Source organism: Rutilus rutilus, assembly GCF_951802725.1.
Source record: "Rutilus rutilus genome assembly, chromosome: 4".
Taxonomy (NCBI): Eukaryota; Metazoa; Chordata; class Actinopteri; order Cypriniformes; family Leuciscidae; genus Rutilus; species Rutilus rutilus.
The window spans coordinates 23,291,351-23,309,527 of NC_140212.1; the positions used below are offsets into that span (position 1 = coordinate 23,291,351).

Sequence of the window (18,177 nt, forward strand, 5' to 3'; positions counted from 1 at the left end):
AGTATTACACGAACTGGTTATACCAGGATACTTTTCTACTTTTCACATTCAATACACTACAGTAAGCTGCTCGTAGCTCGTAATTCCTCTCACAAACTTTACGCCACACAATTAATTTCTGTAATATAATTTTCAGACTTAATCTAGTACTGCTAAAATCTAGTAATTGATCAAGTAAATGCTATCCTTTTATAATAATAAGTACAAAGTGTGATTGTGGGCTGAAAAAAAAAAATCTGCCTTTATTGTATATTGTTTGATATTCAGTGAAAACTTCATAAAAGTCTTTAGCTACAAAAAGAATTTGACTTCTAGTCAAGTCACCTTTATTTATATAGCGCTTTTTACAATACAGATTGTTTCAAAGCAGCTTTACAGTGATAACAGGAAAATAATGCAACAAAGTTTGTTTCTGCTGTACAGCAGATCTAGAAGAAAATAGCGTCATAGTCCAGTTTAAGTAAGTTCAGTGATGTTTCATTTTTGTTGTAAAAAAAGTTATTCATTTAGTTCATTTATATATATATATATATATAGCCACTCTAGAGAAACCAGTGATGTCATCGTCCAGCTCAGTTCAGTTCTCATATAATGGTGTTAATGCAGGCAGATCAATAATATTGTTGAATATTAAATGTCCCCATTTGTCCCACTTCTAAAATAATCAGATGTCATACAGCTAGACATTATTTAATAGTACAGTTTCTGTAGTTGAATAATTGTTTGGTCTACAGGTTTACATATGAACTAGTTCAATACAGGAACACAGTGTGAGTCTACTAGAGTAAAAGATTATCTGATTGCATAGTTCAGTACAAAACAAACATCATCTCTTTATTGTTTAAATATGCATGTCAAATCATAACTGAAGACCTACTTTACTCTCTGCGTTGGAGTTCAGAAGTTTTGCTTCTGATTCCAAAACACCAGTAAAATAAGAATAAACTAAAATGAAACATATTTGCTTTTTTTTTTCAGCAACAAAATATCAGCCCATGAAAGATGTTCTTTCTATATAATGTGCAACCTGCAGTTTTTATCGCCTACTATATGCCGTCAAATCACTGGATGATGCTTTTGAAGGGCTGTTGTGACAGCAGCATCATCTGGTGTTGATCAGTCACAGCGACGGTAGAACTGGAAGTGGTAGTCAGTAAATAAAACTTCTGCGTAGTTGGGATCGGTGCTACAGTCAGCCAAACCCTGTGTGAAAGAAACATGTCAATATTGACAAAATACAGCCAAAAGATTGAAGTCATGCTGCTAGTCACACAATCTACATTGCCTGTATGTAAATAGACTTTATATTTAATTAGACACTAACATAGACAGAAGTACAGTCTGTTCAATATTTCATCTGTTAAGCTCACCTCTGATTTTCACAAGCCTTGTATTTTAGTCCACTGAACAGACTGTACTTCTATCCCTTACAGTGTAATTTTCATTCACGCCATATTAAATATGGTGTTTACCCTGATTAAAGTCTTTAAATAAAGACAGCGTACATTCAGAGATGAACACACAAACAAATAAAGATGCACAGAAACTCACAGCAACTGAAGAGCGGAAATGGTAAGAGGAACGATGGTGATTCGCCACCGCCAATGTCCACTTATGTATGTAGCCCTATGGAAAAGAAAGACTTTTAACAAATGCATGAAATCAATAACCATTTTACAGGAAATTAAATAAAGATGGATCTAATTTTTTTATGTGCTAATGATTTGCATTATCCATAATTTTTCATTAACATAATCAAATCAATTCTGAGGGTGAATAGTCTGCAACAAATAAACGTTATTATTAAATAATTATTATAGAATTACTCTACATTTATTATGCATTTAAACTATTATATACTATTATTATTACATTTATAATGAAATCTTTTTCTAATGCATGTTGCTTTGAGTGTATAAGTGCTGAAGTACCTGTGTGTTGAGGGCAGTGTTTGACTCTTGGCTGTTGTAGTCGAGTACTGAAGAGCACTGTTCGCTTTCATCATGTGAACACAAGTGGATCACCAGCAATTCATTTGTTCTGATCAAGTGGGGAAACAAAAACCCTCATTCATATCAATGAGAATGTGATTCACATATCCAGACACTGTTTTTCTATCATAATATACTGTCTGTCTAAAAATATTACATAAGCAGGAGTGCGATATGGCTGTGATTCATCCACTTGACCAGCATGAGGCTGCAGTTCTTTATATTAACATGAGCATGTCCAATGATTTTTACTTTGAACATTATACAGCTGATATAAAACATTTGAACACCCTTGTTTAAGAACCCTTGTTTTTGTTTAAGAAAATTCATGCCAGATAACAAACAAATAGAAACTTTTAATGAAAAACAAAGAAAATTTAAATAATTAAAATAACCTGGTTAAATAAACAAAGAGGGCAGTATAATGAAGACTGTGTGCAGTATGAACAGTGTACTCACCTCATTTGGAGGGTTATGGGCATGTTGGGTGGGATGTGTTTACTGAGGGGAATGAGGTACGTGTAGTTTCCCTTCCTACAAAACATAGATCAATGGGAAAAATGCAAATGCATTACTAAAGAACATTCTTTGATAACTTTAGTAAAAGTCAGTCAAGAAATCCCCATGTGCTATAAACACTGTTGTATAGAGCAGCATAGACCCATGGGAGTGACGCAACTTGCTGCTTAACTAACTACCATAGTTCGATGCATCATTGAAGAAATCATCTAACCATTTCCTGAAACCTTATTGTTGCAAATTTGACGTTCAACCACGTTAATGATGTAATGCAGGTGGTGGATAATAACTTATTTTAAGTAATCCGTTTGAAATAGAATTAATGCAAGATTTTTCTGAACACTTTATAATAACTGCACACTATTAATCATTAGTTAAGCATTAGTGAACAGTTAATTCATGAACCACTGACAACTCCTAAATAACGGGTTTGTAAATAATGCTATACTTCATTTAGAAATGATAAATTGATCATTAATAAAGTATGAAAATACAATTATTAAACACATTATAGACATGCTTTTAAAACAAGAATAATGCATTTATAGCTGTATTTATATACTGCTTATTAATGTTTATTAATGCTTTATAAATGATGAATTAACTGTTTACTAATGCTTAACTAATGATTAATAGCATGGAGTTATTATATATATAAGTGTTACCGATTTTTTTGCTATAAATTACGGACGGACTAATTCTCTTTGTTTCCTCACTTATTTTGTTTATTTCCATGTTCGCACATGCACACTCTTCAAAAATTGCACTTTAAATATCTTGACAAACTAAAACACAAATTAAATTAGTAAATAATCGAAATAAAATAAATAGATTGTAATAAATGTAAGCATGCTTATTTTGATCAAAATAATGTTTTTTTAAGTCCACGTCATAAAAACAAGAACCTATGCTTCTAAGCACAGGTCAAGAGCTGTCGTTCCAACCACACCACTTTCAGGATCAGGACCCTGATGTGAATATGATCTTCAGAAATAGCTAGTTATGGATTTCATAAAGGGAAACATATGACCGGTGTTATACTAAAAGTGAGAATGAAAAATAAACTTCCTGTGTATATTGAAGATGCAAGTTTGCTACCTACCCACAGTCCTCTTGCTGACAGTACCTCTGGTCTATAACTTGTTGATTTTGTGTTATGCGGATGGACTGTATAGTTGTGTTTGTCCCTATGAAGAAGACATGAACAAAGACGTAAAGGTGTGAATCTTTATTGTGGCCACAGCTCTAATTCATTCTGTTATTTGGAATAAGAAATGTTTTGACTAAATGGATTTATCCTAGGGAGACATTCACAAACTATTATTTTTGCACCAAAACTATTCACACTAAGGCCATTTTTTATAAATAAAAGTTTATATAGCTGAAACAAACCAGTGAGTAATGAAAAATGCCTCTAAATAAAACAATGATGTTCCATATTACAATATTTCAGTCTCAGTGTAAAGGAGTTACAGTAGTAAGGATACGTCGTTTTATTTTAAAATGAAATTTGTTGTTTATCTGATAATCTTGGCATGAGCAGGCTTTTAATCAGTCAACTTACAATCAGTAGAATTTTTTAATTTCTCTTGCAGTTGTTCTAACCACTTCTCTGAAAGAGAACAAATAAAAAAATAACATGAAGTCAACCAAAAATATATATTATAGTATATTTGATGATTGAACGCTGCTACTGTGCCTCTGACCTTTTAGTGTTTTTGAAAGAAAGTCAAAGGGGACGGTTGTGTCTGTCAGTTGGATGTTATGATTATGAATTAAAGTTGAAGGACAGCAGTAGACCTCATCTGAATAAAACACATTGGAGAAATCGATGTCTGGAGGCCAGGGAACAGGATGTGTGGTGGAGAACACTGCAAACAGTCAAGATTAAATTCACCATAAGATAAACAATGATCAAAATATACAGACCAACCAACTCGCATAAGGGCTTCTCACACTGCGTAACCCTGGGTTATCGTCTAAACTTTAAGCCCGGGTAGGGGAACATTTCAGACTTGTAATTTAAAATCAGGGTTAGTGCTGACTTTTACCCGGGGTAAGCATTGCTTTTTGTGGTGTTAACACTGCAGTGCCAAACATGTGCAGTGTGAATTTTGTGAAACTATGCAGTGTCAGAATGTTATGACAAGATGCTTAGCAATGGACACTCAATTGAGTGCCTTATATCAGTGGATCCCAACCCTGGTCCTGGAGTACCCAATACTCCCAACCCCAGAGTAACCCCAACTCTTAACATGCCCTGCTCTTAGGGTTGCCAACTTTCTGAAATGGAAATAAGGATCAGTGGGTGACATGTCCGGTGACATACCCCCGGGAGCAAATTTGGAAAAATAACCCCTGAAATGATGACTTCTGATGAATATTGTGGAAACTAATTGATACATTTAGATAAATATATTTCATACATTATAGCATATTATAATACAACTTATTAGGCCTATATATTTATAGAATAGCAAAGTAGGCCTAATCAATATACAAGACTGAACCACATGTGAAATATAAAGGCTATCATGATCATTTTGCCAACAATGAACCATGTATTTGTTTAGTTTATAATACGTTTTATTTTTAACTTAAACAAATACAACATATAACATTAAAAACTCATCGGCTTAGACTGCATTTGAAGAAAAATAAACATAACAGTTTTCCCTCACGCATTCCAGCCACGGGTAGTCATTTTTCCATTCAATTATATTTTTGTGCGCTTTTCTTTTTCGCCGGCTGCTCGGAGGTAGTCATTATTGTGTTTGCGAAGGACTCAATAATCACACCGTGTAGCTTTGTTTATGTTGCCGTTTATCAACTGACGTGAAACGTACAGTATACGACCATTGCCGTAAATCAATGCAATAAGCTTTAAAGGCACAGTAACCTGTCACTCGCAGTGCATAACAAAACATAGTCCAACGGGACCCAATGCTGAACATTTTCAGACATAACATTTTCCCCCCATCCCCCTGGAAACTGTAACATAACTTTTAGCTCACATTCCCCAGTGTCACTATCACCCTGTCACATAGTCCCCATGCCAGACAGGCGGGACCCTCATTCTCTGAGGGCGTGCTGGCCGTGAAACGGCGTCAGGCAATGCTGGTGGATTACCCCCCAACCGGTTAGCTCTTGGCCTAGGCTGCCAACCCAGAGCCGCTGCTGTGGACAGAGGTGATGCAGGTGCTGAGGGAACTGCGACTCTGTGCAGGCGGTTTGAGTGCCAACGAGTCCCATTCTCCAGTCTGTAAGTGGCTGGCCCCAACTGCTTAGTCACCCGCAGGGGCTCTGACCAGTATGACTGCAGCTTATTTTGGCGGTGGAGGTGTTTGATCCTGACCCAAACCCCTGGAGAAAGTGAGGGAATCTGCACTCTGTGCTTGGCATCAAACCTCTCTTTCATCCGAGCCTGCGAAACTTTTACCTGAGCTCTGGCTTCCTGGAGCCCTGGGCTCCCACGTGCAGGAGCTGGCTCAGCTCTCAAGCAGTCCAGTGGTTGCTTTAGTTCACGCCCAATCATGAGCAATGCAGGTGACACTCCCGTGGTGGAATGCTTGGATGCCCGGATGGTCAGGAGAGTTTGGTTGAGTGCGTCGCTGAAGGTTTTCCCTTCCTCCAGACAGGCTCGTATTCCATTTTTGAGAGTTTTATTCAGTCTTTCCACCCCCCCATTACTCTCTGGGTGATACACTGCCGTCCTGATGTGCTTGATGGACCGTACCGTGAGGAACTCTGTAAACTCTCCAGACACAAATTGGGGCCCGTTATCCGTTGTGATGACACTGGGGAGGCCCCAGCGCCCAAACAGGTTGTCCAGGCGGTCGATGATGGAGTGAGCAGTGATGGAGCTCAGCTGAAAAACCTCTGGCCACTTTGAATGAAGGTCGTGCACAACCAGCAGGTAGCGAGCGTGAGCCGGTGCCCCGTGGAGTTCTCCACAGAGATCGACCTGAATATGTTCCCAGGGTGAGGACGGCCAAGAGGTCGGGGTGAGAGGAGCTGTGGCAGGCTGACCAGTTTTCCCACTCAGGAGGCAGAAAGCGCAGTTACGTACCAGCTCCTCAACATCAGAGTCTATGTGGGGCCACCACACTGTGTCACGGCAGCGCTGCTTCACCTTGACCACCCCCAGGTGCCCCTCATGCGCCATGTGTAGCACTCTGGACCTGAGAATTTCCGGAACGACCGCACGGTGGCCACGGGCCAGGCACACCGCTCCCCAGCAGGAAAGCTCGTTACGGAAGCGGTAATAGGGGAGTAGCCTGTCATCCACTTTGGCAGGCCAGCCGTCCTGGACGTAGGTACGGAGAGTTGTGAGGGCCTCGTCAGCAGCTGAGGCCTGCTGCAGCTCCGCCAGAGTGACTACTGAACTGAGAGGCCCATGCAGGATGTGGACCCAGTCTTCGTCGCTCTCTGTGTCTGATGTCACCCCGCCTGTATCTTTCGTCACCGACACAGCTCTCGACAGGAGGTCGGCCACCGTGTTGGCCCGCCCAGGCATAAACTCCAGACTGAAGTTATACTGGTTCAGCCTGTCAGCCCACCTTAGCAGTCTCATGGGCCTGTGCCCCGAGCCTTGAGTTGCCAGCAGTGCCGTCAGCGCTTGGTGGTCTGTGCGGATGGTAAAAGGCCTCCCATACAGGTAAACATGCCAGCGTTCGCATGCCCACAGGCAGGCCAGGGCCTCCCTCTCCCCCACCGAATACTTCTGCTCAGCTGTAGTAAGTGCCCGTGAGGCGAAAGCCACCGGGCGTTCCACCCCCTCTTGAGTCTGGGAGAGCACAGCGCCTAGCGCCACCCCGGAGGCGTCGCAGGTGACCATGGTGGGCGCGGTCAAGCTGAAATGGGTCAGTGTGGGTGGGGACGTGAGCTGCCGTTTGATGATGCGCACAGCTTCGTGGCAGGCCGGGGTCCAGTCCCATGTAACATCCTTCCTGAGCAGCTGGCGCAGGGGGGCCGTTGAGTCAGAGTAGTGTGGCATGAATCTGAGGTAGTAGGCGGCCATCCCCAGGAAGGAAGACAGCTGGGATGGCGACTGCGGGTCTGGTAGGGACAGAATGGCCTCAGTGTGTGACATAATCGGGGCGATGCCCTCCTTTGAGAGCCTGAAGCCCAGGAACTCGACCTCCTCAACACCGAACATGCATTTCTCAGAGTTCAGTGTGACCCCATGCTGTTCGAAACGCTGAAAGACCTGCTCCAGGCGATCATCATGCAGTGTGGTCGAGGGCGCATGCACCACCACGTCATCTAGGTAGATGGAGACACCCTGGATACCAGCCAATATGAGTGACATTATCTTCTGAAAACAGCTCGGGGCTGATGACAGTCCAAATGCCATGCGTTTAAATCTGAAAACCCCCACGTGCGTAACAAACGCTGTAAGGTCCATGCTGGCCGGTGCTAGGGGAACCTGCAGGTAGCCGTTACGTAAGTCCATCTTACTGAAAACAATGGAGCCATGGAAATGGCTAGTGAGCTCCTCAGCCGTAGGTAGGGGGTACTTATCGGGAATGATGGCTTTGTTAACGTCTGTGAGGTCGACACAGAGTCGCAGTCCGCCCCCTCTTCTCTTGGCTATCACCAGGTTAGAGACCCACGGCGAGGCATTGACGGGCTCTATGACGTCCGCCTCCACCAGGCGATGCAGCTCGGCCTCCACCGCGTCACGGAGAGCCAAGGGAATGCGCCGTAGGGGCTGGATAACAGGGCGGACTGCCAGGTCAACAGTGGGCTGGTGTACAAATCCAGTCATGTGGCCCAGCCCGTTGAATAGTTGTGGGTAGCGGTCAGACCAGGAGGCGGCGACCTGCAGGACATGCAGGCCCCTAGCATCACTCACAGTAAAACCCAGGGCAAGGAACAAGTCTAGACCCATAATGTTAGCTCCCTTCCGGGTAATACAGAACTTGGTGGCAGGCGCACATTGTTGATCATATCTGACGGGAAGGCAGGCCACACCCAGAGTGGAGATGGGAAAATGGCCGTAGCCTAACAAGGGTTTAGCCGCAGCTTCCAGAGGCACGTGACTGAAGAAGCGGTCATATGTGCATTTGTTCAGGATTGACACTTTAGCCCCCGTGTCCACGAGGAGTGGAATGAGAGCTGTGCCCACATGGCATGTGCAGAGCTTGAACGAAGGCTGTGAGGTCTGTACAGTGTTTATGGGAACAGCAGCAGTATCATGGCAAGCTGGAGAGGAGCGACAGCAGCGTGCAAAATGGTTCAACTTGTTGCAGTTACGACAACGTTTTCCCTGGGCAGGGCATGACTGATCTCTGGTTGCATGTTTAGGGGAGCCACAGTTGCTACAGCTTTTGTGCCCACTCTCCCTGGACCCCCTGTCCACTCTCTGTACGTCCAAACTGTCACTCACCCTGTCAGCCGCTGCTGCAGTCCCTGTGTGCTGAACTGACGGTGGTGATGACGTCACAGGCTCGTGCACAGCGCGGCCGAACTTGCGCGCCTCCATTAGAGCCGTTTCCAACTGTTTCCCAATTACTAAAGCGTCCGCTAGTGTCGTGGAGTCTGGCTCTAGTAAAAGTCTCTCCCTCAGTTGGTTACATGACGTTTTCTCTATTAACTGGTCAACTATAAGTCCATCCTCCAAAGCCCCAAACTCACAAAGTCTAGCCAGCTCACGTAATGCTGATACATAGTGGGCAACGGTCTCACCCGGCTTTTGTGTCCTCTGACGAAACTCAAAACGGTGCATCCGCCGGCTTCTTCCGGAGCTGAAGTGAGCCTTCAAGGCGGCCGTGGCTGTGACGTACTTATCATCCGATAAGGTGAGCGTGGCGAAGATTCGCTGTCCTTCCTGCCCGAGGCAATGGCGCAGAAGCGCGCACTTCCTCGCCTCCGCTAGATCCGAGTGTCCCAAAGCCAGCAAATAATCCTCAAACGACGTCAGCCAGCGATCCCAGGGAACAGCTGGATCACCGGGAACAGGTAGGAAAGGTGGCGGAGGTGGTAAGACAAGTTCAGACATCCTCGTTCGCCAATTATTGTGTTTGCGAAGGACTCAATAATCACACCGTGTAGCTTTGTTTATGTTGCCGTTTATCAACTGACGTGAAACGTACAGTATACGACCATTGCCGTAAATCAATGCAATAAGCTTTAAAGGCACAGTAACCTGTCACTCGCAGTGCATAACAAAACATAGTCCAACGGGACCCAATGCTGAACATTTTCAGACATAACAGTCATTTTTACCTTTCCCGCTGTTGTCACTTGTCGTCATCGTTGCTACGATACGTGACTCACAATGACTGAAACGACCAATTAAAAGGGCATTCTCTGATGATGTTCCAAGATGTTAAAAACGCTACGCTGATCATAGACAAACAGGGGGAGAAATTTGTGTCTACCGCACCGTCGTTTTTTTCTTCTTATCATAGCCTACAAATGTCTTCGTTCATAGTCTGACATATATTAGAAGCTATGTGTCTGTCATGGATTTGCACTGAATTGATTCTCAAAAATACGGAACAAAGTGCGTTCCGTATCAGTTCAATACGGAACAAGACTTTTATGTGTCAAATACGGGACGATTCTGTATTATATGGAACGGTTGGCAACCCTGCCTGCTCTCCAAACCCCTGTTACACACCCGGCGCAATGCGGCGCCAGGCCAAAGTCTTTTTTGCTCGTTTCAGCCTGACGCAGTTATAATTTTCACATCCTGCGCCTCGTTGTTTAAATAGCAAATGTATTTGTGTGCCCATGTTCAGGTGCATTGTTGGCACTATGGTTTTGAGGCAACTGAAATAGACTGCACCAATGACCAACAAAAACCTGCTTAGCTGATATGCTTAGCTACCGGCGGAGCTAACTGGTAGATTAGACTCTTGCCGTATCCGTTCGGCAAAACAGCAAAAACGCCCTTCTTGCAAAGGAAGGATTTGAGCGCCGTCTTCTGTTCCTCTTTTAGATAAAAAGACAAGTCTAACTCGTTCATTGTAGCGGCCAAAGCCGTTTCAAACAACTGGTGTTCATCCATAGCCATCTTGCAATGTTTACTAATGACTTCGACGTCACAGCGCTGTCGCCATCTGTTTAGCTCGCCTCTGGCCCGCCTATATCAGATAACCCGATGTGATTGGTGCAGCTCGGACACAAGGGCATATTTAATGAGCATCATTACTCAACGCCAGAGTAACTTGCTGAGCAAATTCAATTCGTGCACTTGCGAGAACTCTGGATTTCCAGGGTAGAGCATCATCAGAAAGATTTAAGACTCCAGCTTCGATATTTGACCACTGTTTATGATAAATCTGGTTTGCAGTGACATTCAATTGTTAATTTATGCCAGGAGTGCAAAATGATTAATCTGTAACGTTCGATATTTTGAATAGGTATTATCACTCATAATGCATTCAGTCACGTTTTCTCCGTTTTATTTGTGTTCACATACATGCAAAATACAGCATCTGTCAGGGCTCTTAGTCCAATGGTTTTCTTTTTTTTTCTAACAAGACTTAAGATAATAGAGCCCCTTTCACACAGCGCTTTGAACCCGGGAAATTGCCGGCAAATTGCCAGAGTGCCTTCTGTGTGAACGCAAACACGACCCGGGATTGATGCCGGGATCGATGCCGGGTTGGGGACCTAGTAACATTGCCGTGTTCAGTCCCGGAACGCGCGCTGTGTGAACAAAAGCCGTAATAAAGCCATGTCGTAGTGATGAAGCGCGGGATCGTTCGCCAGCTGTGAAACGGTACGTAATGCGCAAGTTTCGAATCAGAGTAAAAAATGCACAAGCGTGGTTTCTCGAGAGAGAAATCGCAGCTCATCAGCAAACTTAAGACGCTGCTGAGACATTGCAAGTCACATCGATTTACGGGATTTTTACGGGTTGTGTGTGAACGCACTCTCTGATTGCGGAAAATCACTGGCAGTGTGAATGAACCAAAATCAACCGAACCCGGGTCAAATTCCGGGTCACTTTATCCGTGTATTTTCCGGAATCTCTGTGTGAAAGGGGCTTAGGTGGATATAGTGGGATGAAAGAGGTGTAGATGGCCAAGCCATAATGCCATAATAAAGGCTATAATGGCTGAATTCAAACAAAAGAATAAGGATAATATAATAATGAAGATTAAGTCTCATACCGGCAGAGGTGTGAATGGTTTGTCGATTGACTACAATAGGCATGAATGGGCCAGTTCTCCTCGCCAGACATTAGTCAAAGACTGTAAATGGATGTTTACATGGCAATAAAATATTTGATAAGCATCTTATCAGCTTTTTCGAAAAAATAAATCATAAAAGTGGTCTCGTTAGATTCAGGGCATCATGCCGAGTCGACTAATAAATACTTTTTCTATATCGGCCATTTTGGACGTCAGCCATTTAGAATTTTGTACTAAAATGCTGTATTTTATGAATGCATGAACGTATCGTTACGAAACTCGGTATGGGTCATCAATACGATGCCCTGAAGGAGCCTGAGAAGTTTCAAACCAGCACCACCTAGTGGTAAAAAATTTTTTTCAAATGCTTATAACTCTAGGTGTGGTTGACTTATTTTCACGCGAGTTGGTTCCTGAATCCTTGCCGAGTCCAACGATAACAAACATGCTAGGCTTTGCCTTACTGATTGTGTAACGTTGTGATTTAGCGCTTAAAAAACATTTGCCAATATCTTCGAAACCATTAGACCAGAAACCACCGTAGGAAGTTTGGAAACAAAGGTCGTTGGTCATAAATGAATGCCCAAATGTCAAAATTTTGATAGTAAATGGCAAAAACATCCAATGAAAGTCACCCATGGTTAATTTTTTATGCTCTCATACATATAAATGTATATAACTTTACCAAATTTGACACACATATGTATGGGCTCACTCTGAGAACACATACAAAAAGTAGTAGAACTGCACCACTTGGTGGCGTTATAATAACAAAACAAGGACATTGCCATTAATTACAATATAATATCATCATATTAAATGCTACACTTTACGAATGCATTGTGGCTCTTCAGCTATCAGGTTAACCATAAGCTACATTAGCATTAAGATAGCTTTGAATGCTAATCTGGTTAACATGCTTTTGTGTGCCAATTTTTACACTGAAGCCTCTCCTCTACTTTGGTAAGTCAGCGTCAACTGAGTGGCACAAGCTGCTAAAACCACGTGCTATGAGCCCCGAACCATTCAGGTCATGGGTTCGAATCCTGTGTGGCACGTACCCAGACCGCAACAGGTACTGTGGCCAGAAGTGGTGCAAAGATGCTTCAGTTCCAGACATGGTGTCTATCTGAGAAGGAACTCAATAAATAAGACATGTGGCGCATATAAAAATTATTAATTTTGAGTTGATTCTCACTTGAATTATGGAACATCAGCATCTTGGTGCAACAAGATAAGTGACAGGCATCTGATCCAGAGATAATGGGTTTGAGTCCCGCGTGAGATGACTTTAGAAAAATTGTGTGGAATATTGTATCATTTCGATTCCTTTATTATTCAAGCATTGTACTAATTTTCTTTCTCTTGGATTATAATTAAGTATGTTTTTGTTCATTCTGTGTTCACCTGTACTTCTGAACCAGCTGTTTTTTCATGTATGTTAAATTTCTGCTATTTTTGCTCTTCCTGCTCTGCACCGCTGTTGCAGCTGCTTCAGGGGCATGGCCCTGTATCGCTGCTTGCAGCTATATTTAGTTTTTATGTTTGAGCTTATATATCTCAATATCAATAACAGTCTGATTAATTCTGAGTCTTGAACTATAAACTCTCAAGGGTTGGCTTTCTAAATGTATGTTGGTTATGTGTCTATCCAGGATGACTTATGAGCAGCAACCTTTTGATTTTGGGTATGTCATGTATGTCCCACGTGCCAAAATTGGGTCTGTCTGGTAAGGGGTTTTAGAGGGCGTGTTAGCCTATAGGCGGATCCACAAAGCGCGAACACTTTGACCCATAGATGGTCTGCTTGCGCACTTTAACCTCACGCACGAGCTGATACGTTTCCATGTAAATAGTGAATCCGACATGGTGCGAGCGCTAGTGATGTGACGTTCGGCACCGAGGCTTCGAAGCTTATATAAAAAAAACTAAACATCTCACATGAACCACTGTACCGGAGCTTGATTCGTCTTGCCATAACCATGTGATCAGTGACGTCCGAAGCTTTGTTTCGACACACAACCACATGACTGCTTCATATTCTGATTCAAAAAAAGCGTGAACCCCTTGCGCAGGTTTCGAGTGTCATGCGCTTCGGTAGTGAGCTGAGACCGACTGAGACTGAAACAGAGAATGAGCTCTTTTGAATTTTCAGCATGGAACCAGCCAAGAAAAGAGGCCGTTCGGAAGTCTGGCAGCATTTTCAGGTCGTTTCAACAAATAAATTAAGCTATTTATTATTATTATTATTTTGTAATAAGAATATGATTTTAAAATGAATTATGATTTACGAATTTATATAAAATAAATATAAGAATTAATTATAAACTATTTACATGTTGATATTTACATGTAATTTTATGCATATTCAGTGTATAATAAACAATATAGTCCATGAAGTCCTGTTCCTTAATAAAAATCTTTAATTTCTTCAATTACCCAACTCCCCAGTTCACAAGCACTTTCACAACCCAGCACTTCACCATTCCGCAATAGTTTTCTTTTATTTTGATTATATATGCCTAGATGAGCCTTGCCTATGAACTCATAGGTTTAGGACTACGGCTAAAGTTTTAAGGCTGCATTTGTTGAACAAAGCAGAGTTAATTTGTCCTATGTATTAATTCTTTCATAAATTAATTTATAGACTCATTTGTTCATACATTGTGTAAACATCAACACTAACACTGATGATTTTTATTGCTTTGTGGTTTTCATAGCACAAAGTGATTTATTACATAAAACAATAAAAATAAAAAAAATTGGGAAAGGTAGCTTTTCCACCTTTTGACCACAAGATGTCGTTAGTGTGCACCGTGTTGAAAAGCTTCGAGTAATGAACCAATTTACGATACACTTGAGGGGAAAGCCTCAGAGCTTCACAAAGCTTAATTTCACCATCACTAGTGAGCGCAACTGGTTATTAAAGGGAATGGGTGATGAGACTCTGATTGGTTTATGCACGTTACGCCTAAAACACACCCATTACTCATTAAGAGAACCCAACCATTTTCCCCATCATTTAAACTAGAAAAAGTGGAGTCGGACATGCTGTAAGCGCACTTGAGCCATGCTCGTTAAAATAAGGCCCTTTGTATGTCTCCCTAATCAAACAAACCTGATTCAACTCATCAGCTCATTAGTAGAGTCTTCAAGACCTTAAATAGTTGTGTCAGATTAGAAAGACATCCAAAATGTGTACAGTTGGGGGCGCTCCAGAACCAGGGGTGGGAGCATAGACTGTAAAAAATATGGACAAAGCGTCTGTGACGTCACCCATAGACTTTCTGAAGAACGGTTTTGAAGCCGTTTATGGGGGGTATGGGCGGCGCCATCTTGGAAAATCCTAACCCCGCCCACCTTCTGACGCAGCGCGCATCACTCAGCTCGCTCTGCTACTCCGGTTATCTCTGTGTATATTTTAGGCAACGAAATGTCATAAAACACCATACTAACTCTTTTCGTTTTCATTTAAAGAAATCTTAAACATTATAGCATCAGGCAACGCGTATTGATTATATTCACTGCACATAACGTTTGCCTATTTATAAAAAAACTAAATATAAAACACAAACCTGCCTCTTTTCGTTTTAAATATAATATAAAAATATTAAACATTTGAATATGGTCCAGGCAATATGTGCATTTGTACTAAACAACAGATTTTGCAGTAAACAACATTACAGATCATCTTCGTTGTATTAAAATTTAAAATGACAAAACTCAACCCAGTCTCTTTTTGTTAAATTTCACTTTTATCAATATATTAGCCATTATAAAAGTATAAGTAAAAGGTACAAGAAGCTATACAAATAAAGCAAACAATTCAGTCAAACATAGTCAGCGCTCTAGTCTAACCATACAATGGTAAAGTTAAATAGCTTATAAAGTTATGAAACTTCCCCTCAGCCAAAACGATTGCCCAGGGAACAAATTATAGATTCACAAGACCAAAAATCGGCCATTAGATATAGACAACACGAATTATATCTCATGTTTAACCACTACAGAGTCCGCGGCAAACGTCAGAACGACTAGCCGAGGAAAAGCTGTACCAGGCGGGGTACATGAGCGCCGAGCGCCCGGTCATCGCTGGATCTCACAACTGGATCCAATTTTCATAAATCTTTAAATAAACCACAGATTTGAGCTTTAAACAACTACATTCTCGCCTGAAAAACTCTTAAAACTACATTTCATGATACAGAAACAGTAGTATTATATTTCAATTGTGTTAAAAAATGGCGCTTCTTATGTTGACATTCTCCTTGGCGCACGCCCTTATTTGTCCTACATTTTATATCTAAATACTATCTAAACTAACGAGTTAGAAAAAAATTCACCCCCCTCACAGTTGTCAGGCACTCGGAAGCTATCGAAAAATACAATAAAAGTCCATGGGACTAACCTGTAAAAACATGAATTTATGCTGTGAAAACAGACATTTTAACATGGGGTCTATGGACATTTGCTCCCTTTTGGGACCTCCCTCTAGCGGATTTTCGATGTATTGCAGTTTTTCGCACTTCTGGGTAGGCTTCATTTTTCAGATTAGAATGTTGCCGCTTGGGTGGGAGCCACTGCCTTTAAATTCACATGCTTTGGACAGTCACTGAAACAGCACGTGCTGTATAAACATTAGTTCCAGTGTTTGAGGGGGAAAATGTCAAATGGTAATGGAAAACATGTTTCCAAACCATTTTTTTAATATTACGGAGAGTCTATTCAGGGAAAAAAAATGTTTACTACAGGTGGCAATGTATAATATGAGAATGCACAATGCTAGAGTCTTTCTGTAAACAGGTTGCGTGCTTCGTTTATCTAATCAGTGACGCCGTAAATATGAAGGTTAACCCAGGGTTTAGGAATGTACAATGTGCCACGTCAGCTTGTGAATAACCTGGAATAATTGTTAATCCTAGGTAAATAATGAGCAGTGTAAAACGTGAAGCAAGATAACCCAGGATTCCGTTTTCCTGGGGTTTAGAAACAAACACCCAGGGTAAACTATTTCAAGCGTGAAAAGCCCTATACAGTATCTCTGAATATCTACATACAGTACCTGTGGCCAGTGCTGTTGGTGTAGTGTAAGGCGGTATAACATTCGTGTGGTTGAGACTGTATGACAAGAACACAAAATAATAGTCGATTAAGTTGCGCTGACAGTGCATGGCAAGTAATGTCATTTAACTGAATCAATGTGCACCAAACACATTGGTTTGTAATGATGACATCACTGATGATGATATTTGTACCTGTTATTGAAGTCCATGTCCTCTTGTAATGTTAACAAATGGAGTGCAATAATACAAATGATACTGCAAAATAACAGGACAAAATAAAGTCATACACAGGCTGATCTTGTCATGTTTTGTGAAATATTCTGTCAAGATCAAGTAGAATTTCATTTGGTCTCAAACTGTCCTCAAGACCTTCATTTAAAGAAACATTACAGGTTAAATACAACAGTGTTTGTTATTTGAGCTGTAAGAGTCTCTAAATTGTTAATTTGATGTGAGAATACACTTCTAGACATACACAGTTTTTGTTCGGTGTTACACGTTGAGGGACCAATTGGTTATTTTTTGTGGTAATCATCAGGTGAGCCTTGATACATTATATTTAACTGGGAGTATTTATTTTACTTGTAAGTCCCGCACATAACATTCAGAGAGAAAAAAACAAGATTTTATTGACACAAATTCAGAATTCGTTCCCACAATTTATTAATCGGTTCCCTTCTGTGCCAATCTGTTCCTATAATCATAGCCACAATATAACTACATTAAAATGAGAGAATGAATTAGTACAGCGTGGCCACAGACTAATTAAGGCAATAATTTTAACTAAAAGTCACTTCATGACATGAGAAATCAAATTTGCCTTGATCTTTTGAATATAACAGGTATTTGTACCATTAAAACATCCTTAAAGTTTCATAGTCACATTTGCATATGCCTGCCTCCAGAGCAAGAATATCGAAGAATAGTTATACATCATCGCACAATAGGCCCCTCCCACTGGCATTCAGTCTCTTAACGGCTGACATTTGCCTACACTGGATACTGAGTGTCGCGTCAAAAGCGAATAGAACCCATTATAATATCTGATGCTGTCTACACTGGATACAGCATACAGTGTTCATTTTCTGACATGCTCCACGTGATTGTGTCTGTCGACAACAGGACAAATGGAACGTTTGCGTTTATGCGGCCTGTTTAATAAGGTCGTTTACACCTCTGTACAGACAGTGTCTGAAACAAGTGGATGGTTTATTTTAATGACGTCACGGATTAAATGTTTATGTAATGGAGAGTTCGCAAAGAAACTTTTGTTAAAAGATGAAGCAGCCAACCGTATTGAATCTGACAGCAACTGCCTCACAAAACATAAGTAAATGATTTCATAATGCTTATTTTATATGGATAATGTTTTCAATGATACTGTTTCTATGCATTGACAATTGCTAATCATTAGCCAATCAGTGGCCTTAAAGGAGCTGCCCCTTAAAAACGGAT

At 41.4% G+C, this 18,177-nt stretch overlaps 1 protein-coding gene across 2 annotated transcripts in view; it reads right to left on the bottom strand.

Annotated features, from left to right (window-relative positions):
* Positions 1–313: 313 nt before the first annotated feature.
* myrfl (myelin regulatory factor like) overlaps positions 314–18,177 on the bottom strand; it is a 61,957-nt gene continuing 44,093 nt past the window's right edge. Inside the window, exons 16-24 of one of the 2 annotated variants that reach the window (XM_084407353.1) lie at positions 16,915–16,977; positions 16,722–16,777; positions 4,217–4,381; positions 4,075–4,122; positions 3,613–3,697; positions 2,451–2,525; positions 1,932–2,040; positions 1,552–1,626; positions 314–1,203 (exon numbers count right to left, since the gene is read on the bottom strand). In XM_084407353.1, coding sequence (XP_084263479.1) covers positions 1,117–1,203; positions 1,552–1,626; positions 1,932–2,040; positions 2,451–2,525; positions 3,613–3,697; positions 4,075–4,122; positions 4,217–4,381; positions 16,722–16,777; positions 16,915–16,977 — 763 coding nt within the window. In that variant the 3' untranslated portion in view covers positions 314–1,116. The remainder of the gene's footprint in view (positions 1,204–1,551; positions 1,627–1,931; positions 2,041–2,450; positions 2,526–3,612; positions 3,698–4,074; positions 4,123–4,216; positions 4,382–16,721; positions 16,778–16,914; positions 16,978–18,177) is intronic. The other variant, XM_084407352.1, reaches the window with a different exon arrangement.